General features: G+C 55.1%; 1 protein-coding gene and 1 long non-coding RNA gene across 3 annotated transcripts; one reads left to right on the top strand and one right to left on the bottom strand.

Moving 5' to 3' along the window:
- Positions 1-283: 283 nt before the first annotated feature.
- On the bottom strand, positions 284-8,954 carry AGPAT2 (1-acylglycerol-3-phosphate O-acyltransferase 2). 2 transcript variants are annotated; one of them, XM_069771085.1, is made up of 6 exons: positions 8,649-8,938; positions 4,381-4,514; positions 3,653-3,828; positions 3,354-3,449; positions 1,585-1,657; positions 284-650 (listed from the first exon to the last, which is right to left on the bottom strand). In XM_069771085.1, the coding sequence occupies exons 1-6, from the start codon at positions 8,834-8,836 to the stop codon at positions 499-501; spliced, it is 819 nt and encodes a 272-aa protein (XP_069627186.1). In that variant the 5' UTR covers positions 8,837-8,938; the 3' UTR covers positions 284-498. The 2 variants fall into 2 exon arrangements, with proteins under 2 accessions (XP_069627186.1, XP_069627187.1); XM_069771086.1 differs by lacking the exon at positions 3,354-3,449 and having other exon boundaries at positions 8,649-8,954.
- A 330-nt stretch (positions 8,955-9,284) lies between these two features.
- On the top strand, positions 9,285-14,256 carry LOC138682054 (uncharacterized). The gene is made up of 2 exons (XR_011322265.1): positions 9,285-11,874; positions 13,927-14,256. It is a non-coding gene; the product is annotated as an uncharacterized lncRNA (long non-coding RNA).
- Positions 14,257-15,637: the final 1,381 nt, after the last annotated feature.

The following is a 15,637-nucleotide window of genomic DNA, read 5'->3' as shown; positions in this document are numbered from 1 at the left end:
AAGAACCAGAGTCTGGACTTTCATCTGATTCTCAGCCCTGTTTGAGCAGCACCAAGGTCATGCAGATACAAACCGCTGCCTGGTGGTTTCCAACTGGGAGAGCACGGGGCCAGGCCAACACTAGCTGAGCCTACAGGAACACAGGTGCAGGGACACTCATATGAGGCAGAGCCCAGCCTCCAGCCAGGTTTTCATTGTCACCCCACACTAGCTGCCTGAGCTGTGGGAACTCACCTCTCTGGTCATTCAGCCCTTTGGTAGCACAAGTTTGATGCCTGAGAAATTTAGAAAAAGGAGATATTTCATTGCAAGATAATGAACCCATAAGAGAAATCCACTCAGTGGGGAAACTCAGCCCTGGCTCGACAGCCTGCATGTGCCAGTCCATGGTGTTCCCAGAGTTAGAAGTCACTGCAGAGGAAGAGAAGTTCTTTCGGTATTTGGCAACAGAGAGGTCCCTTCAGCCACCACCACATGGTGATGCCACTGGAGAGGCATCTAGGATGAGTCCTTTGCCTCACTTGGACAGCCTGACAGCCTGAAGAGGGTCTCCCTCATGGTGCGGAAGCATCTGTCAGTGAGGTCAGAGACATCACCTGATGTCAGGCCTTTGGTCTCTATTGCAGGCAGAACCTCAACCTTGATTTTGCCTGGGAACAAGAGAAGAGCCTATGAGAAACCCACATGCCACAGGAGCACCATTCTCTGCCCTCCCAGGACCCCTGCTCCCCCTGCCCTGGACAGGCCCCACACAGCCCTCATCCCCCCACAGGGCTTCAGGCATCCATCCCTGGAGCACAGGCAGAGGCTGCACTGGTCTCAGGGGTAAGAGATTGCTCTGGAGATTAGACACAGCCCTTGAACAGCTGCACCAAACAGAGTATATCCATTGTGCCCCAAACTGACAGACCAGCCAGAACTTGCCCTTTTCCAAGGCCGGTGTCCCTGCTCTGCTCCCATCTGCTGGCCAAGAGAGTAGGGGGAGCCCAGGACCATGGACCCACTCAGCTCCAGGGCCATGCCAGGCACAGCCTGCACCCAATGCTCCCTCCATCTGCTTCTGTCTAACCCTCCTACCTTTGGCTGGCTCCAGCCATTCAGGCAGGGAACATGACAAGCATGGCTTCCTTCTAGAAATGAGAGTTACTGCTCCAAGTTGACTGAAAGCCAACTTTCTGCCCAGCACTTGTACTGACAGACTTCAGAGCTTTGATATGACCAGCTTCCTTGGTTTGCTTGCAGAGAGGTCCTGGCTTTGAAAGGTCAGGAGGCAGAGCATGCTTGCTTCTTCCCCCAAGCCCTCACCAAATGACTTGGGCTGTGCCAGTTATGAGAAGGAGAGGTGGTATCCAATTTTTAATGAAAACATCCCTCACTGTACTTAATTACATTCTTTCCAGAGTTAACCCAGCTCAGGCTCTGGTGCCAAGTGCTTTGAACTGACTCCACACATCTCCCAGAAAGACTCCTCCTGTTCACCCTAGCTCCGCTTCCCTCCCACACCCTTGTGAACCAGATCTCCACATGGGTATGGCATCAACCCTGTCTCCGAGTGACTGTAAAGACCCTCAGGCTCTTTGGTACCTGATGTAAATAGATTCTTCTTTGGGTTATAGAAGCTTGTGAAGGAGGAATACACCACAGGGATCACTGGAACCTTGGGGAAGAAGAGGAGCAACTCAGGGCAGGCCAGAGATAAGCAGCAAATCCCATGCAGCCCAGCTGAACTGGCCTGGCTCTCAGACATAGAGGGCACACACAGCCCCACAAGCAAGACCCAATTCCAAAGGCTGGGACAGTCAGGAGTCAAATGGGATTGAAACCACTCCCCAGCAACTCAAGACACAGGGACATTCAAGGCGCTAGGGCCAAGTTACACTTCAGCCTCAGGTCAGCACTGGCTCTCAGGGCTTCTCATCCCAAGCCAGGCTTCAAAACTCAGGTATTTTCTGACCTGCAAACATTGGAGGATGCCTGTTTTGACAGGCCTTGCCATGCTGTACAAGCACATGTTTGGGGCAGGCTAGCTGGTGTGCCTTCAGCTTCTAAGAAAAGGAGTCGCCAGCTGCAATCAGTTGCTCCCAGGAAAGCTTCAGACAGGCAGAGACACAGCCAGGAGGGCAGGCACAGAGTCATTATTTCAGTGCTGATAACACAGACACAATTTACAGTCAGTGACTCAGGGGGAGGGTTAGCAGAGGTGGGTACCATTTCCACTGTTGTCCCTTCCTTCTGGCAGCAGCCAGCTCCTGCTTTGGTTGCATCATCCTGGCAGGAATGAGGATAGTACAACGCAGGCTACACCCTGGGCTTGGCCAATTGAACCCAGCAAGAGATCTGGCACCTACTCCCTTCTCCAGGATCCCTGCTATAGCACCTCTTTTAGGGAAAGCAGTTTCCCCTCAGGCCTCAAGTCATCCTAGTTCTGAGAAGCAAGGCAGAGCATGCACAGGAAGGCAAGGCACCCATCTCCTCCCAGCCACCTCTCCAGCACCTAGTCCCCAGCACCTGGGAGCCGAGCAGGGTGGCCCAGCTTCCAGCAACCACCTGGGCCCAGGTAGCGCAGCCAGGTCTTCAGCATCCCTGGCACACTGCCCCGGAGCTCTGCCCAGGCAAGCACCACCGCTCCTTCAAGAGTGCGGAGAGATCTAGCTCTCTGAAGCCAAGGAGCTGTCTGTCTGCTCCTCCACTAACTGCTCATGGATCTTGTCATTTTGGAGAAGGCATTTAAGCAGCACCATATGGCTGTCTGGGAGGGAGCAGCTATTTCCACACAGACCAAGCCCAGATATTGTTCTAAAGCACTAGCATTAACAATTCTGAATCAACACTATACTATTGCAACTGGGGGGATTGAGAAATGCATCAACAGCTTTAGGATTCACCAGGCAAGCTCACAAAGTGCAGCGCCCATGGGGCTCCCTGCCAGAAGCAAGCTCTGTGCTGCAGCTGTGCTCCCAGGAGCAGGTCACAGACACTGCACCACCACACTGCCAGGCGGCTGCCTGCAAAGCCTAGAGCTAAGGGGTCAAGTGTGCCTGTCCCCCACACTCTGCCCTCCAGATGGGACCCTGGGAAGGCAGTGCTGGGGCAGTCAGGAGAGAGGACGAGAGGCAGCTTCTCCACTGTCTGCAGCCATTCGTCCACAGGAGTCAAGTCACTCCTGCAGGGCATGGAAGAGGCTCCTGCTGGGCAGCACTTATGACACCTAATGGTGGTTTGGCTGAGGAGCTCAGCTGTCAGCTGGGAGCACAGCTCACTTGAGAGCAAATAAACCGTACCACTGCATGGCCAGTCTACAGTGCCACTGCAAAAGCATTCAGGGTCCCCAAGCAGGAGCAAAGCGCTGTTACCTGTGCCTGGACAGCCAGGTGAAATGCTCCTTTCTTGAATGGCAGCAGATCCCCAGTGCAGTTCCTTGTGCCCTCTGGGTACACCCACACCTTCACCTGCACATGGGGAGATAAGGCTCTGCTCCAGCAGTCCATTTGCAGTGCTCCCTTCCTGCTGGCTGAGCCACCAGCCAGCCTTGCCAAGAGCTGCAGGTGGCTGTAACTCCAGGTGAGCCAGCACCAGGAGTTCCACATCCCCCCATGCCACCCCAGGACACCCAGACACATGCCACCCCGCCAAGCCCCACAGTCACACTCACTTTGTCAGCTGCCATAGTCTTGGCCACCTCTGCCATCACCATCTTGGCGCTGGTTGTGCTCTTCCTGTTGATGAAGATGACACCACCGAGGTAGATGATGAGCCCCACAGTTCCAGCATACATCAGCTCCTTCTTGCCCACCTGGACACAATCGTCAGGCAGGACCTCCATCAGCCCTAACGTGACAACAGAGGGTGAGACCCAGCAGTCACCCCCCCACCTGCACTCAGATGGGACAAGAAACACAGTGTGGGGTGTGGAGGAGAGTACCAGGGTCAGGCCAGTGCCTTGTTTCTCTGCTGGCTTCTGCTGCCATCAACAGAGCAGAAGGAGACTTGGCACACAGCAGAATTACAGGGGCAGGGTGGCTGCAGGTCATAGCAAGACCCCTCAAGAGGCAGCTTGCTCCTTGGCCCCAGGGTGCCCAGCAGGGCCACCAGGCACACTGACATACATGCTAGGCCAGCCAGGCTATCAGTGAGGCAGGGATGTAAAAGGCAGCTGAGAAGCACCTGAAGCTGAGCAGTACCTGGGGTGTTGCACAGGGATGTGATAGCTCAGAGTGAGGGGAGACCCTTCCTGCAACCAGCACTGACAGAGAAAGCTGGACCAGCTGGCTCAGTAGCACAGACTGGCCAGGGCAGGGGGCTGCCTGGCCAGGAGATATGAGCAGGATTTCTCTGATGGTGAGCAAGAGAACTGCTCCCTCCCTCCCACCAGCTCCTCACCCATCATGTCGAGGATGCTCTGGTGGTTGGACACAATGATAGCAGGGCCCTCCATCTCAAAGTTCTCCAGTCCCTTCACCTCAAACCTCACGCCAAAGAAATACTTGAAGGTCTTGACCACAGTTTTGATGATTCTGCAGAAGAGAAGAGCAGTCAGCAGCAGGGCAGGGAAGCCACAGGGTCTGCTATACCCAGGGTGGGTGGAAGCAGACAAGAGCTCTGTGAGAGGGAACATCCAGTCTCATTTGCCCTGTGGTCCACCCAGGTGTGTCCTCTGCATGGTCTCATGTGCACGAGGTGCATCAGTTGCATGCTAAGCCCTGTCCACTCCCAGTGTGGGAATTTTACAGGAAGCCTGGGGGAAGCTGATTGCAACTTTGAGGCCAGTACAGCCAGACTCGACAGTCCATGCTTCCTTCAAGCTGACAGCATCAGCTCTCAACCAGGCTCACTACAGGCTCTTCAGAAGAGGCAAGTCCAGCCTAGTGCAGCTGCAAGAGCCCTGCAAACAGAGGGCAAACTGGAAGCCCTCCAACATCCAGGAGGGATGGACACTGGTTTCAACACTGGATCAAGGACCACTCCTCCTGCTGCCCCTGTGGGCTGCCAGCTTCTGGCATTTAGTGCTGTTTGCTTCCCCCTATGCCATGGCTGTAGTCTGCTCTGATGTTACCAATGTTTTCTTCCTGAAATCAGCAGAGCCCTGCAAGTTTTTCAAACATTTCTCCTAGGAGGTGCCACTCCCCAGCACATGGGTATTAGCCTGCATACCTGTCACCCAAGGAAGACTCCGCCAATTCTGCTCCTTGCACTGCCAGAAGATGCTGCTTAATGATACAAACAAACACGGGGTGCTGTTACCCCAGGGGATTCCAAGAACAGAGGAGAATGAAAGTGAAAAACACTTCCCTTTACAATGCAAGGATGCAAGCAGCAAACAGGATGCTCCCCACGTAGCTTGGCAGAGGCTAGGTGCCCCTGGCAAACCCACCTGCAAGCAGATAGCTTCTGCCTGTCAGTTCACTTCCCCAGTGGATCTACAGGTCTGTTCACAGAGCTCACAGCTTTCTTCCCCTGTGCCGAGGGCTGGGGGGCCCAGCTGGCAGAAGACACCAGCAGCTCCACTCAGCCCTGCCAATGCATCAAGCAGGTTGCTGTGCCCTTGCTGAGCACAGCCAGCCCAGGCTCACCAGCCCAGACCCTGCCAGCCCATGGGAGCAGGGCCCATCTGTGCCACCCCCAGACAGGTGGGAGCTGGGGACCCTCCAACTGGGCCAAAGGACACAGCCAGAAGCTGGCAGCACACAGGGGCTATTTTGGGCAGGGGAGCAGCCATTTGCCAGGATAGGAGGCAGAGGAGCGTGCACATGAACAAAGATCCCAGAAGCAGCCACCAGCTCTGCTCTGTTCTCCCCAAGAGCAGATTCAGGAGCTGACCTGCCCTCTGGCAAGGATCTGGATGCCTTGCCTCAGGGCCCACCTTCTCCCTGGCAGACAGGGGATGGAGCCTTCCTCCTTGCAGGAGGAGACTGAGGGACAGTATCAGCTTCTCCCCCACCACAGCATCCAGCCAGAGAGCTGTGTAGCACCATCAGCCTGGAAAGCACCCCTGTCACCCAGGGTGGGAGATGAGCACCTGGCCAGCATCTCATCCTGGCTTGGCAGCAGCTCCCAGCATCTGCTCTCCAGAAGTATCCCCACACCTGCCATCTTCAACCACACACCTCTGTCAACACAACTTTCTCCAGCATGCTCCTACCCACAGCAGGGTTCATAGCTCCGTGGGGTGTCCCACCATGCAGACGGTCCAGGCGCTGGCTTTGAAGCTAGAGTTCAGGCCAGGCCAATGTCCGCAGGTGACACAGCTGAGTGATACTGCTGCTATCAGTCCCTCAGCATTCAAACTTGCTGCAAAGGTTAGAGCCACACTCAGGGAAAGGACACGGGGAGGTGCACAGGCCGCAGAGCCCCCAAGCACCATGGGCCTGCACTAAGGTTAGAGGAGTGCAGTCCGGGTGAAGAGATGAGGGGGCAGGTAAGGCGAGGCAGGGTGACATAAATCGGTGAGGTCATGGGGGATGCCATGCCACCAGACTGACCTAAATCCCACTTCTCCTCCCTTCTGACTGCCAACCAAAAAAGAGGTCACTGCTCTGGAAGTCACACTGCTCAGTAGCTGCCGGGAGAGGCTGGTTACACATTACTCAAGACCAACCATCCAACTTCCTCCTGCCAGTAAGGAGCAGGCGTTTCCTTGCACAAGATGTGGCCTGAGCCACTGAAAGAGGCAAAGGGGCAGAGCTTAGAGCAAGTGAAGAACCACCGGGTGACTGGCAGCCCTGCTGAGCTGGCCACGTCATCCACAGGGTTAAGCAGATGGGTCCTACTCCCCTCCAACCCTGCAAGCAGCTTCTCTGCTGGTATGAACGATCCTGACTTGGTGCAGTCACAGCTGCAGAGAGCTGTAAATCTGATGCACTTCTTGCCAGACACAAGGAGAGAGTAGAAAAAATGAGAGGGAACGTGCCTTTTCAGTGCATCCGTAACAGCCTGAGTCCGAAAGCCAACAGCCCACAGCTTCATGTGCTCTGCTCCACAGCCTGTGACAAAGGCCTTTTTAGGATCCTCTGATTTTCAAGGATTAACGAAGTGTGCTTACCAGATTGGAAGCTCTTGCGAGAGGTTTTGCCGCTAGATAAACAGCTCTATCAGACACAGAGGGCAACCTCTTCCAAGTCACACCAGCTTGGCACTGGAGCCAGGAGCACAGCAAGGACAGGGTGTTCTGCACCAGGCAGCGACGCTGTTATCACTGTCTGTCCACCAGCACGTGCTCTGCTCCAACCCCCTTTCCCAAGCCAGAATAAGCAGACTGGGATGTTGTAGAAAGGAGCTCACTGGATCACCTCAGCCACAGACCTCCCAAGGGCTGGGATACATGACCAGGATCATCAACCCGTGCCAGTACATGGAAACGATGGGCTTAAGTTACAGGAAAAGGGTGGTTCTGGCCAAAATTCAGCTCTGAGTTTCAACATGAGGAGATGTCCAGTGCAAGGAGTTCTTGCTCCCAAAGAATTCCTTTAAGTTTACAGGAGATTTACAAAGTTTTAGGGGTAGGAAAAAGAAAAAAAAGAATGCCTCTATAACTGACATCATAAATTCTCCCAGCTGCAAAGCTGGCTGTGCATTAGAAAGCTGCTCCTGAGCGAGCCAAGGCAACCAAAGCTGGAGACAGACTGTTGTTTTCAGTGCCTGGGGCCACAGCACCAGAGTGGATCGCAGACCATCAGCTTGGGCAGGCAGGGCTGAGCCCACAAGGCAGCACATCAGTACCCTGTGCCCGCTCACTCCACCCTGAGTCCTGCCTGCAAGAGTCACACTGCAAAACAAAGTCCAGCTCCACCAGCTGAGACGCTGCCCAACCTTTGATCCAAAAGGATGTATAAAGGCAACAGGGCTCCCCTTTCCACCACACCCATATAACCTGGCCTAGACACAGATGGTTAGAGTAGGTAAAAAGCTGCCTACGGGAGAGCAAAGCAAAGAGCCCAAGTTCTCCTGTGCTGCCAGCAGAAGTGCCGGCTCTGCCCTTAAAATGCACCTTCGCATGTAGAAGAGCTGCTTTTCTCCAGCAGCTCCTCAGCCACCGCCCCAGGCATCCTGTCAGAGGACACAGGCAGCAAGGCCTGACAGCAACAAGCATGCCCGGGGCGGCTGCATGGCCGCTGTGCTCCCTGCACCAGGCCGAGGGCAGAATATTAAACACCGTCTGCCAGCGGGCAGCCCTGCTGGCACAGCCTCTGCTTCTGGAAGGGTAAAAAAAAAAAAAAAACACCACCACCAAACCCAAACAAACACCGCTGTCGTGCGACTTCCCCCAAAACCCAGCCAGCCCCTGGAGCATGGCTGCTTGCCACCATCCTCACACCTTCCAGGCCCCTCTGAAGGGCACTCATCCCCAAACAGGTCTCCCTGAAGGTGAGGGCCCAGCTCTGCGCCAGAGCAGCCCCCCCAGCACCCTCCATGAGCCAAAAGGCAACCCTGCTGCCACCAGAGCAGCCACCTGAGGGTCTGTCACAGCCCTGAGGTAAAGGGGGCCACCATCAGCCCCCCCCCCCCGCTCCAGAGGCTGGGACTGAAACCGATCTCCCCAGTTTGTGTTTCACCTTGGGCCCTGCTATGACACCCGTGTGTGTGTGTGTCCCCCCGCCCCGTGTCGGCGGGGCTGGCTCCCCCCCACGTCGCCTCGGCCACCCCCTCCTCACCTCATGTTCTTGACGGTTCGGCCGCCGTTGACGAGGAGGCAGACGGGCGCCGCCAGCGCCGAGCCGACGACGCACAGCAGGCAGTAGAAGCCGATGCGCAGCGCGAAGTTGACGGCGGGGCTGAGCTCCATCAGGACGTGAAGCAGCAGCAGCACCCCCGCACCCCACAACAACCACCCCAGCTCCATGCCGCCGATCGCCGAGACCGCACAAACCCGCCCGAGACGGAGGTAAACGACCGAGACGAAGAAGCCGCCGCACTCGAACGGCGTGGAGCTACCCCCGCCTTTATGTGGGCGGCGCGGACAGCCCAGCCCGCCCCGCCCGCCGCCGCCCCGCCGCTCCCCTCAGGGCGGGCCGGTCTCCTCAGGGCGGGCCGGGATCTTGTGGAGACATGGGGGGCTCCCCTCATGGTGCTATGTGGGTCTCGGGTGCCCGCATGGCACGGTGAGGAGGGCTTTTGGTCCCCTCATGGAGCCCTGGGGGGGGGGGCGTCCCCCCTTCTGATGCCATGGGGGCGGTTTCGCTCCCCTCATGGTGCCATGGAAGGTCTTTGGGGTCCCCTCATGGTGCCCTGTGGGGGGTGTTGGGGTCCCTGATGGCACTATGTGGGGTTTTTGGGACCCTCACGGCGTGGTGTAGGGGCTTTAGGTCTGTTCATGATGCTATGTGCGGGCTTTTAGTCCCTCATGGCCTGCTGAGGAGGACTTTGGGTCCCCTCACGGCGTGGTGTAGGGGCTTTAGGTCTGTTCATGATGCTGTGGGGGGGCTTTTAGTCCCTTGTGGCCTGCTGAGGAGGACTTTGGGTCCCCTCATGGTGCCATGTAAGGTCTTTGGGGTCCCCTCGTGGTGCCGGGGGGGGGGGTGTTTGGGTCCCTGATGGCACTATGTGGGGTTTTTGGGACCCTCACGGCGTGGTGTAGGGGCTTTAGGTCTGTTCATGATGCTGTGTGGGGGCTTTTAGTCCCTCGTGGCCTGCTGAGGAGGACTTTGGGTCCCCTCATGGTGCCATGTAGGGTCTTTGGGTCCCTCATAGTGTCATATGGGGTCTTTGGGGGTCCCTCGTAGTGCCATGTGGGGTCTTTGGGTCCCCTCATCGCATGGTGTGGGGGTTTCGGGTGCCCTCTTGGCATTACGTGGTGGTTTCGGGTGCCCTTCATGGCATGGTATGGGGTCTTTGGGTCTGTCACGAAAATTCACAGCTGACCGAGGTCAGCATGGGTCAGTTGCGAATCTTTGTGACAGATCCCCACTCGCCACATCTCCCTGCCCCTCGTCTCGCCCGCATTCTCCACTGGTGCTTGATGCTGGTTTTCCACCAGCACAAATGTGCTGAGCAGGATGGAGCTTTCCCCACTGGCGCTGGGGTTAGGCAGGATCAGGCCCAACAGCTTTGTGGGCGTGAAGCTGGCAGGGGAGATGAAAGCGTGTCTGCTGGAACTGACAAACTGTTTCACTGGCCTCAGCAGGTTTTGCAACACTTTTTATAGCAAAACCCCAGTCCCGCGGGTGGCGGTGACTTCACCGGGCTAAGATGTGACCCTGGTGCTGTGGTCCCGAGCATCCTCTTGGCATCCACAGCTTTGCAGCTTCTGGAAAACTCAAGAAAAAGTGATTGTCCATTTCCAAATAACCCTGGTTCCCTCGGCTCTCCCTAAACTCAACAACAGAGGTAGCGGCTGTTCCCAAATGAGCTGTCACCAAAACGGAGGGGAGCTCACTGGATTTTCACTGACCCTCGGCAGCTTTAATGCTTGAAGCAGGAGACAAGCTCCTTCTCTGCTGGAGAGCTCAAGATCGGCACTCCCTACAGCTGCCAGGCAATGACATCTCAGAGCTGGTCTCATGATGCCTGCTAATGCCACAAAGAACCCTTATTGTATTAGCATCTCGACACAGCATTAGATTAATCCCTCTGGCCTGTGTCGTGCAGGCTGTTCAGAAAGCCTTGCTCCAGTGCCGTGCCAGCCAGCATATGCCTGGGAACTCACCGAGACCTTTTCAGCTGAACATACGCTGGCCCGGAGCAATACTGCGTTATCCTCGTGACTTTCACTTTTGTTGACACGGGAAGAAAGTCACTGGTGATCTGTCACTGGGGCATCGTGCAAGCCGATCTGCTCAACTCACAAACGCCAGCTGACATTAGGAAACTGAATTGCGAATCCCAGCACGGCCACAGTGCCGACGGCAAACGGCATTAGCAGAGATGGCGTGGTGGGGATGGCAGTTGTGTGTTTGCTTCATGTGTGGGCTTCTGAAGGAGGCTGGCTGTAAATCCCTTCTCCCCACGCTCTCCAACAGATTAGCTGGAGTATTGCAGATGAAATGTTTAATATTAGTCTGTATCTCAAGGAAGAGGAGTGATTTCTGATGCCAGATTAGAAGCCAGACATGGGCCTGCCTGCTAGCAAGCAGAGCTGTCACGCTGAGTTATTTCATAAGGCAAGCGGTTATGCTGCCAGATGACGACACCCGGTGCATTAACATTATCATAACAAACTGCCTGATGGAAGAGGGGCCTGTGAGCCTCAGTGTGCTGCGTAACGCAACAGGGATTGCGTCATCACCCCTGAAACATGGCTGGTTTTGGGCAGAGGCAAAGGCAACCCCTTCCCTGCCGTCCCAAACTCCAGCAACCAGAACGAAGCAGTTCCGAATTCTTTTAAAAAAAACCCAGCTTACTGGATTGTGCTGCATGTTTTGCATATTTAAACTACTGACTGAATTATTTAGATGTGTTGCAAGTGTACCCTGCAGGTAGGGTAGCTGAGCGGGGTCCAGAAACACTGGCAGGGGCAAGCACCCAGCCAGCACCGAGCAGGCAGTAAATTCTCCACAGCAGGCGCTGCCTGTTGAGGGTGCGTGTGGCACCCAGTATCTTCCAGCACCCTCAGCGGGGACCTTGAAAAGCTGCCTTAAAAAACTACCTCGAAAAGGTAAAAGATTGCTAACAGCAAAGCACAGTGAGCAGAAGGGTCCACACAGCATCGCTGATGGTGGGATTTCTGTGGCTGGGTCCATGAAAAGCCATAAAGCTGAGAGCATTACCCTTGGCCTTAGTTTTATGATGTCTTATAATAATCTGGCTGTGTTTTTTATCTTTTATTTGTCTTAACTTATTGCTTCCTTTGGAAACAACATGTGACCTCACTTTTGATGACTGTCTTCTGACTGGAAAAGAAATGGAGCCAGGGAGAATATCTCCCACGCATGCAGGGAGAAGGTGAGCGGAGAAGGGAAGAGAGCAAAAGCACTCAGCGGGGTAGGAAGGAAGGAGAGACGTGGCCATTGCCTGGCATCGCCAAGCAGGTCTGAGCAGGTTGTAGAGCAGCGGGAGGCTCAAGGCCAGGCGGGTGGGTGCTCGGTGAGGACCCCCCGGGAGGCACAGGCTGTGCCGAAGGAGGGCTGAGTCTGTCTGCAGAGCAGCATCTCGCTCCCCGCTGCCTCACCGTGCGTCTGCCCTTGACTTCCCACGGCGTCTTTGGCAGCTCTACCCGGCGGCCTGCTTCTCTTCGCCTCCTGCCAAGGGACATGTGTTGAAAGCAGCAGCTGGGTTTGGTGACATTAAAAGCAGGGGGAGGAGGAAGCAACCAGCCAGGCTTCTTCGTTCTTGGCCACGTCAAGGCACGCATGTGCATGGCTTGTGAGCCCTCCCAGGAAGGGCTGATAGTGCAGGTGGCACGAAGACCTGGATTGCTTAAGTGCCTAGACAGCAACCCCTCCTGCTGGGTGCTGCAAAGCAGCCTCGATTGGCAGGGACTTGGGGACAGTAAGATGATCCACGCGTCTGATATAACTTCTTCCAGACCTCTGTCAGTCTATCCATCCATCTACTGATCCATTCTCTTCCCTCTTTACCTGTCTCAACTAGCAGCTGACTTTGACAGATGTCTCAGAGCCTGGTGTCACTGAGTCTCACCTCTGCGTAGCTCGGGGTACACAAAAGAGCCCAGGATCAGATATGGATGTAGTTACGCTGCTATACCTTGCTCCCACATAGCCGGGGCTACAGACTGGTATCCAGGACCATCTTTGCATCTGTAAGCAAGGCTGCCCTAAGGGCTGACACCAGTAGGATGGCATCACTGAAATCTTCTCCTGAAAGCGTTGCCCTGGCAAAGACAGCGAAGAGGTCTGACCTGGGCTGTGCTGTATCTACTGCTGTGCACAGCAGGGCCTGCTGGAGGCTGCTCGGCAAGGCAAGGATGGCGGCTAAGAGCAGTTTGTGCAAAGGATGTGGGTGAACCCCATTTCCCTCTCACTTGTTTCAGCCTAGAAGGGCACCAGTGCATGGGAGGTGAAGCCCTCCTGCCACTCCTCATGTGGGTGGCATGGAAGCCCACAGCCAAACCTACACTTGCACAGGCAGAGCTTCAGACTGACCCCCAACTGCTGCGTTTGCTCCTGCTGCCCCGTGATCACATCCCTTTAGTTGCTGTGCGTGTAAGTAATAACACGTCAGTGCTCTGGTGACAACAGAGTAAACACTTGGGGAGGAACCAGGCTGTTAACTCAGTGTGGTTTGTATGTGAGCGCTGCAGTAACCCTCAGGACTACGTAGCAACAGGGTTGCACGAAAACCAGAAGCATGAGATTGCTAAACTGCCCTGGTGCTGGGCTTCTGCGTGCACAGCCTCCACTGGTCACTGGAAAGAGAAAGAGCCTGAGGGAGTCTGAGTCTGGGAACACACAATGAAGAGAGAAAACATATTGTAAAAGTCTATTAGATAATCAGAGCCTTCCTTCCTGTAATCTTCACTCACCTACAAGTGACTCTTCTGAGAAAGTAACTGTGTTATCTGCTCAGATGTTCTCTCCAGCCGGCTGTGGTTTTATGGTCCTGTTCGACAGGGACTGGAGCGTTTTGCAGGTTTCAGGCCCCACGCAGCCCCTGCCAGCCCCGTAGCAAACGTCCCTGTGCTCTGCAGGTGCCTTGGGACACCCAGCCCTGCCACTCCTAACACACCTAAACCTATTCCTCAGCTATGCTTTTTGCAGATTTGCTTTCTCTGAGCTTGTCTTACCTCTGCCTTGAAAAAATCAATCAATTATTTAAATCCACGTAAGATACAAGGCTGATTTAGCACAATGCTTATCCACATGAGGACCACCACACAAGCAGCCCCATTGAGTGCCAGGGCACTGCTCCTCTGGCTGTCAGTGAGGCTGGAGATGGGTGTTTGCAGAGTCAATGCACCATCCATCAAGGATTACTGCTAGGGCTTACACCCCACTGTGCCCCCCAGCACTGGTTTTAATTTTTTTCTCCTGTCAGACTTTGCCAAAAACAGGAGGCAGTGAAAACATGAGGCTGCAAGATCTTACTGTTGCATTTGCATTTGTACACCAAGACTGGAAATCCCCCTGCACCTGATGTTCTCTGCAAGACATTTGCACCATCCGTCCCACGCAAGGCTCTGAGTAAAATGAGAGCGTACCAAGCACAGGACACAGCCTGGGAAACAGCATCTCGTCTGGCTGCAGTACTTGAGCTCCTCCAGGCCCAAGGCTGTAAAATTGGAATTACTTTTTTTTTCCAGATGCAATAGTATTAGGCTTTTTCCCAAACATCATGTGTAAATAAAGGAAATCAGGTTGTTTCTAATGGATTTTGTGCTCATGGAAGGGGCTGGGTGGATGACCTGGAGGCTGATGGACTGAACAGGGAAGGCAAAACTGTTAACCAAGGGCTTCTCTTGATGGGCAACCTGGGACTGAAGAGGGGTTTGCTGTATCTCCCACATCAGAGACTCTCATCTAGGGAGCCACCAGCCGACAGCACTATAACTTGCCCCATCTGGGCTAGATTCAGGTGATGGTGCTGAGCTCTCTGTGTGTGTGTCTTTTCAGGGCTGTGACTCTGTCAGGTGCTTACAGCCAGCGTGTGCCTGAGTGTGCCTGCTGCATGCACCGCCAGTGCAACCTGCTTCTGAGATGGCAATCTCCTCATCCCCTCCTCTCCTGCTGCCTTTGATCCCTTTGCTGTGGAGGTGTAGCTGTAATTACAGCAAAGATGAAGATCCCGTTTCCCCAGGGAGCTGCAGTAATTACCACTACGCAGTGGCCCGTGAGAGCTGGAGTAGTGGGAGACTGGGGCTTTGGGAATCAAGGCGAGATGTGTGCCAGAGAGGAAAGGGAAGCCAATCTCCGTTGGGATCTCCATCCCCACCTCCAAAAGGGCGTTTCCCTTACTCTGAAGCATCACTTGGTACCTGCTTGGTGCAGGTCCTGTTAGCAAAAGCCATGCTCTCACCCCGTGCTCCCTCCAGTACACAGGCAGCAAGCAGCATGCCCTGTGGTGTTCCCATGTTGCCAGACCTGCCAGTGCGGTGGCACAGGGTGTGCCAGCACCTTGCTATGCACCAGTACTAAAAGGTTTTTGGGCTAAGACCGCAAGTGCAATGAAATATCAGCACAGCTTCTGTGTCACAGGCTATTCCCCAAGCTGGAGTCAGCCCATGTGGGAGCCCACAGCACCTCCACAGCCCGAGCTTGCCCCAGGGCTGCTCTGCCTACAACAGCACCCACCGCTTGCGGTGAGCAGCTGGTACCACTGCCTCTTGTTGCAGTCACCTTTGAAGGCGATCCCGTCCTGCTCCCAAGCACGTTTCCAGCTTCCTTCTCTGGGTCTCCAAGGGAAAATAGGCGCCAGCACCTGCACAGACACTTGCTGGGGCTGAGCACAGGAGCTGCATGGAGAAGAAAAATGGGTGTTGCCACCTCAGAGCAATGGAAATGTACTGACACCGTTCGGGAAGGGCGGGAGGGAGGGATGCAGCCTGGGGCACTTCCAGCACAAAGACCGTTTCTCTTGCAAATAACTCCAGCTGAGCCACCGGGCAGGGCCTGAGCTCAAACGTAGGGCTGGATCCCTGAGCAAGCTGCTGGGACCCATCACACCACTGCCAGGCGGCAACTGGATTTAGCACAAGCACGATGTAAAACCAGTACCCAGCGCTTTGGACATGCGAAATTAGAACTCAGCT

This window comes from Haliaeetus albicilla, chromosome 26, assembly GCF_947461875.1.
Source record: "Haliaeetus albicilla chromosome 26, bHalAlb1.1, whole genome shotgun sequence".
Lineage (NCBI taxonomy): Eukaryota > Metazoa > Chordata > Aves > Accipitriformes > Accipitridae > Haliaeetus > Haliaeetus albicilla.
Note: the sequence above shows the minus strand (reverse complement) of the source record. Positions and strands in the feature narration are given on the sequence as shown.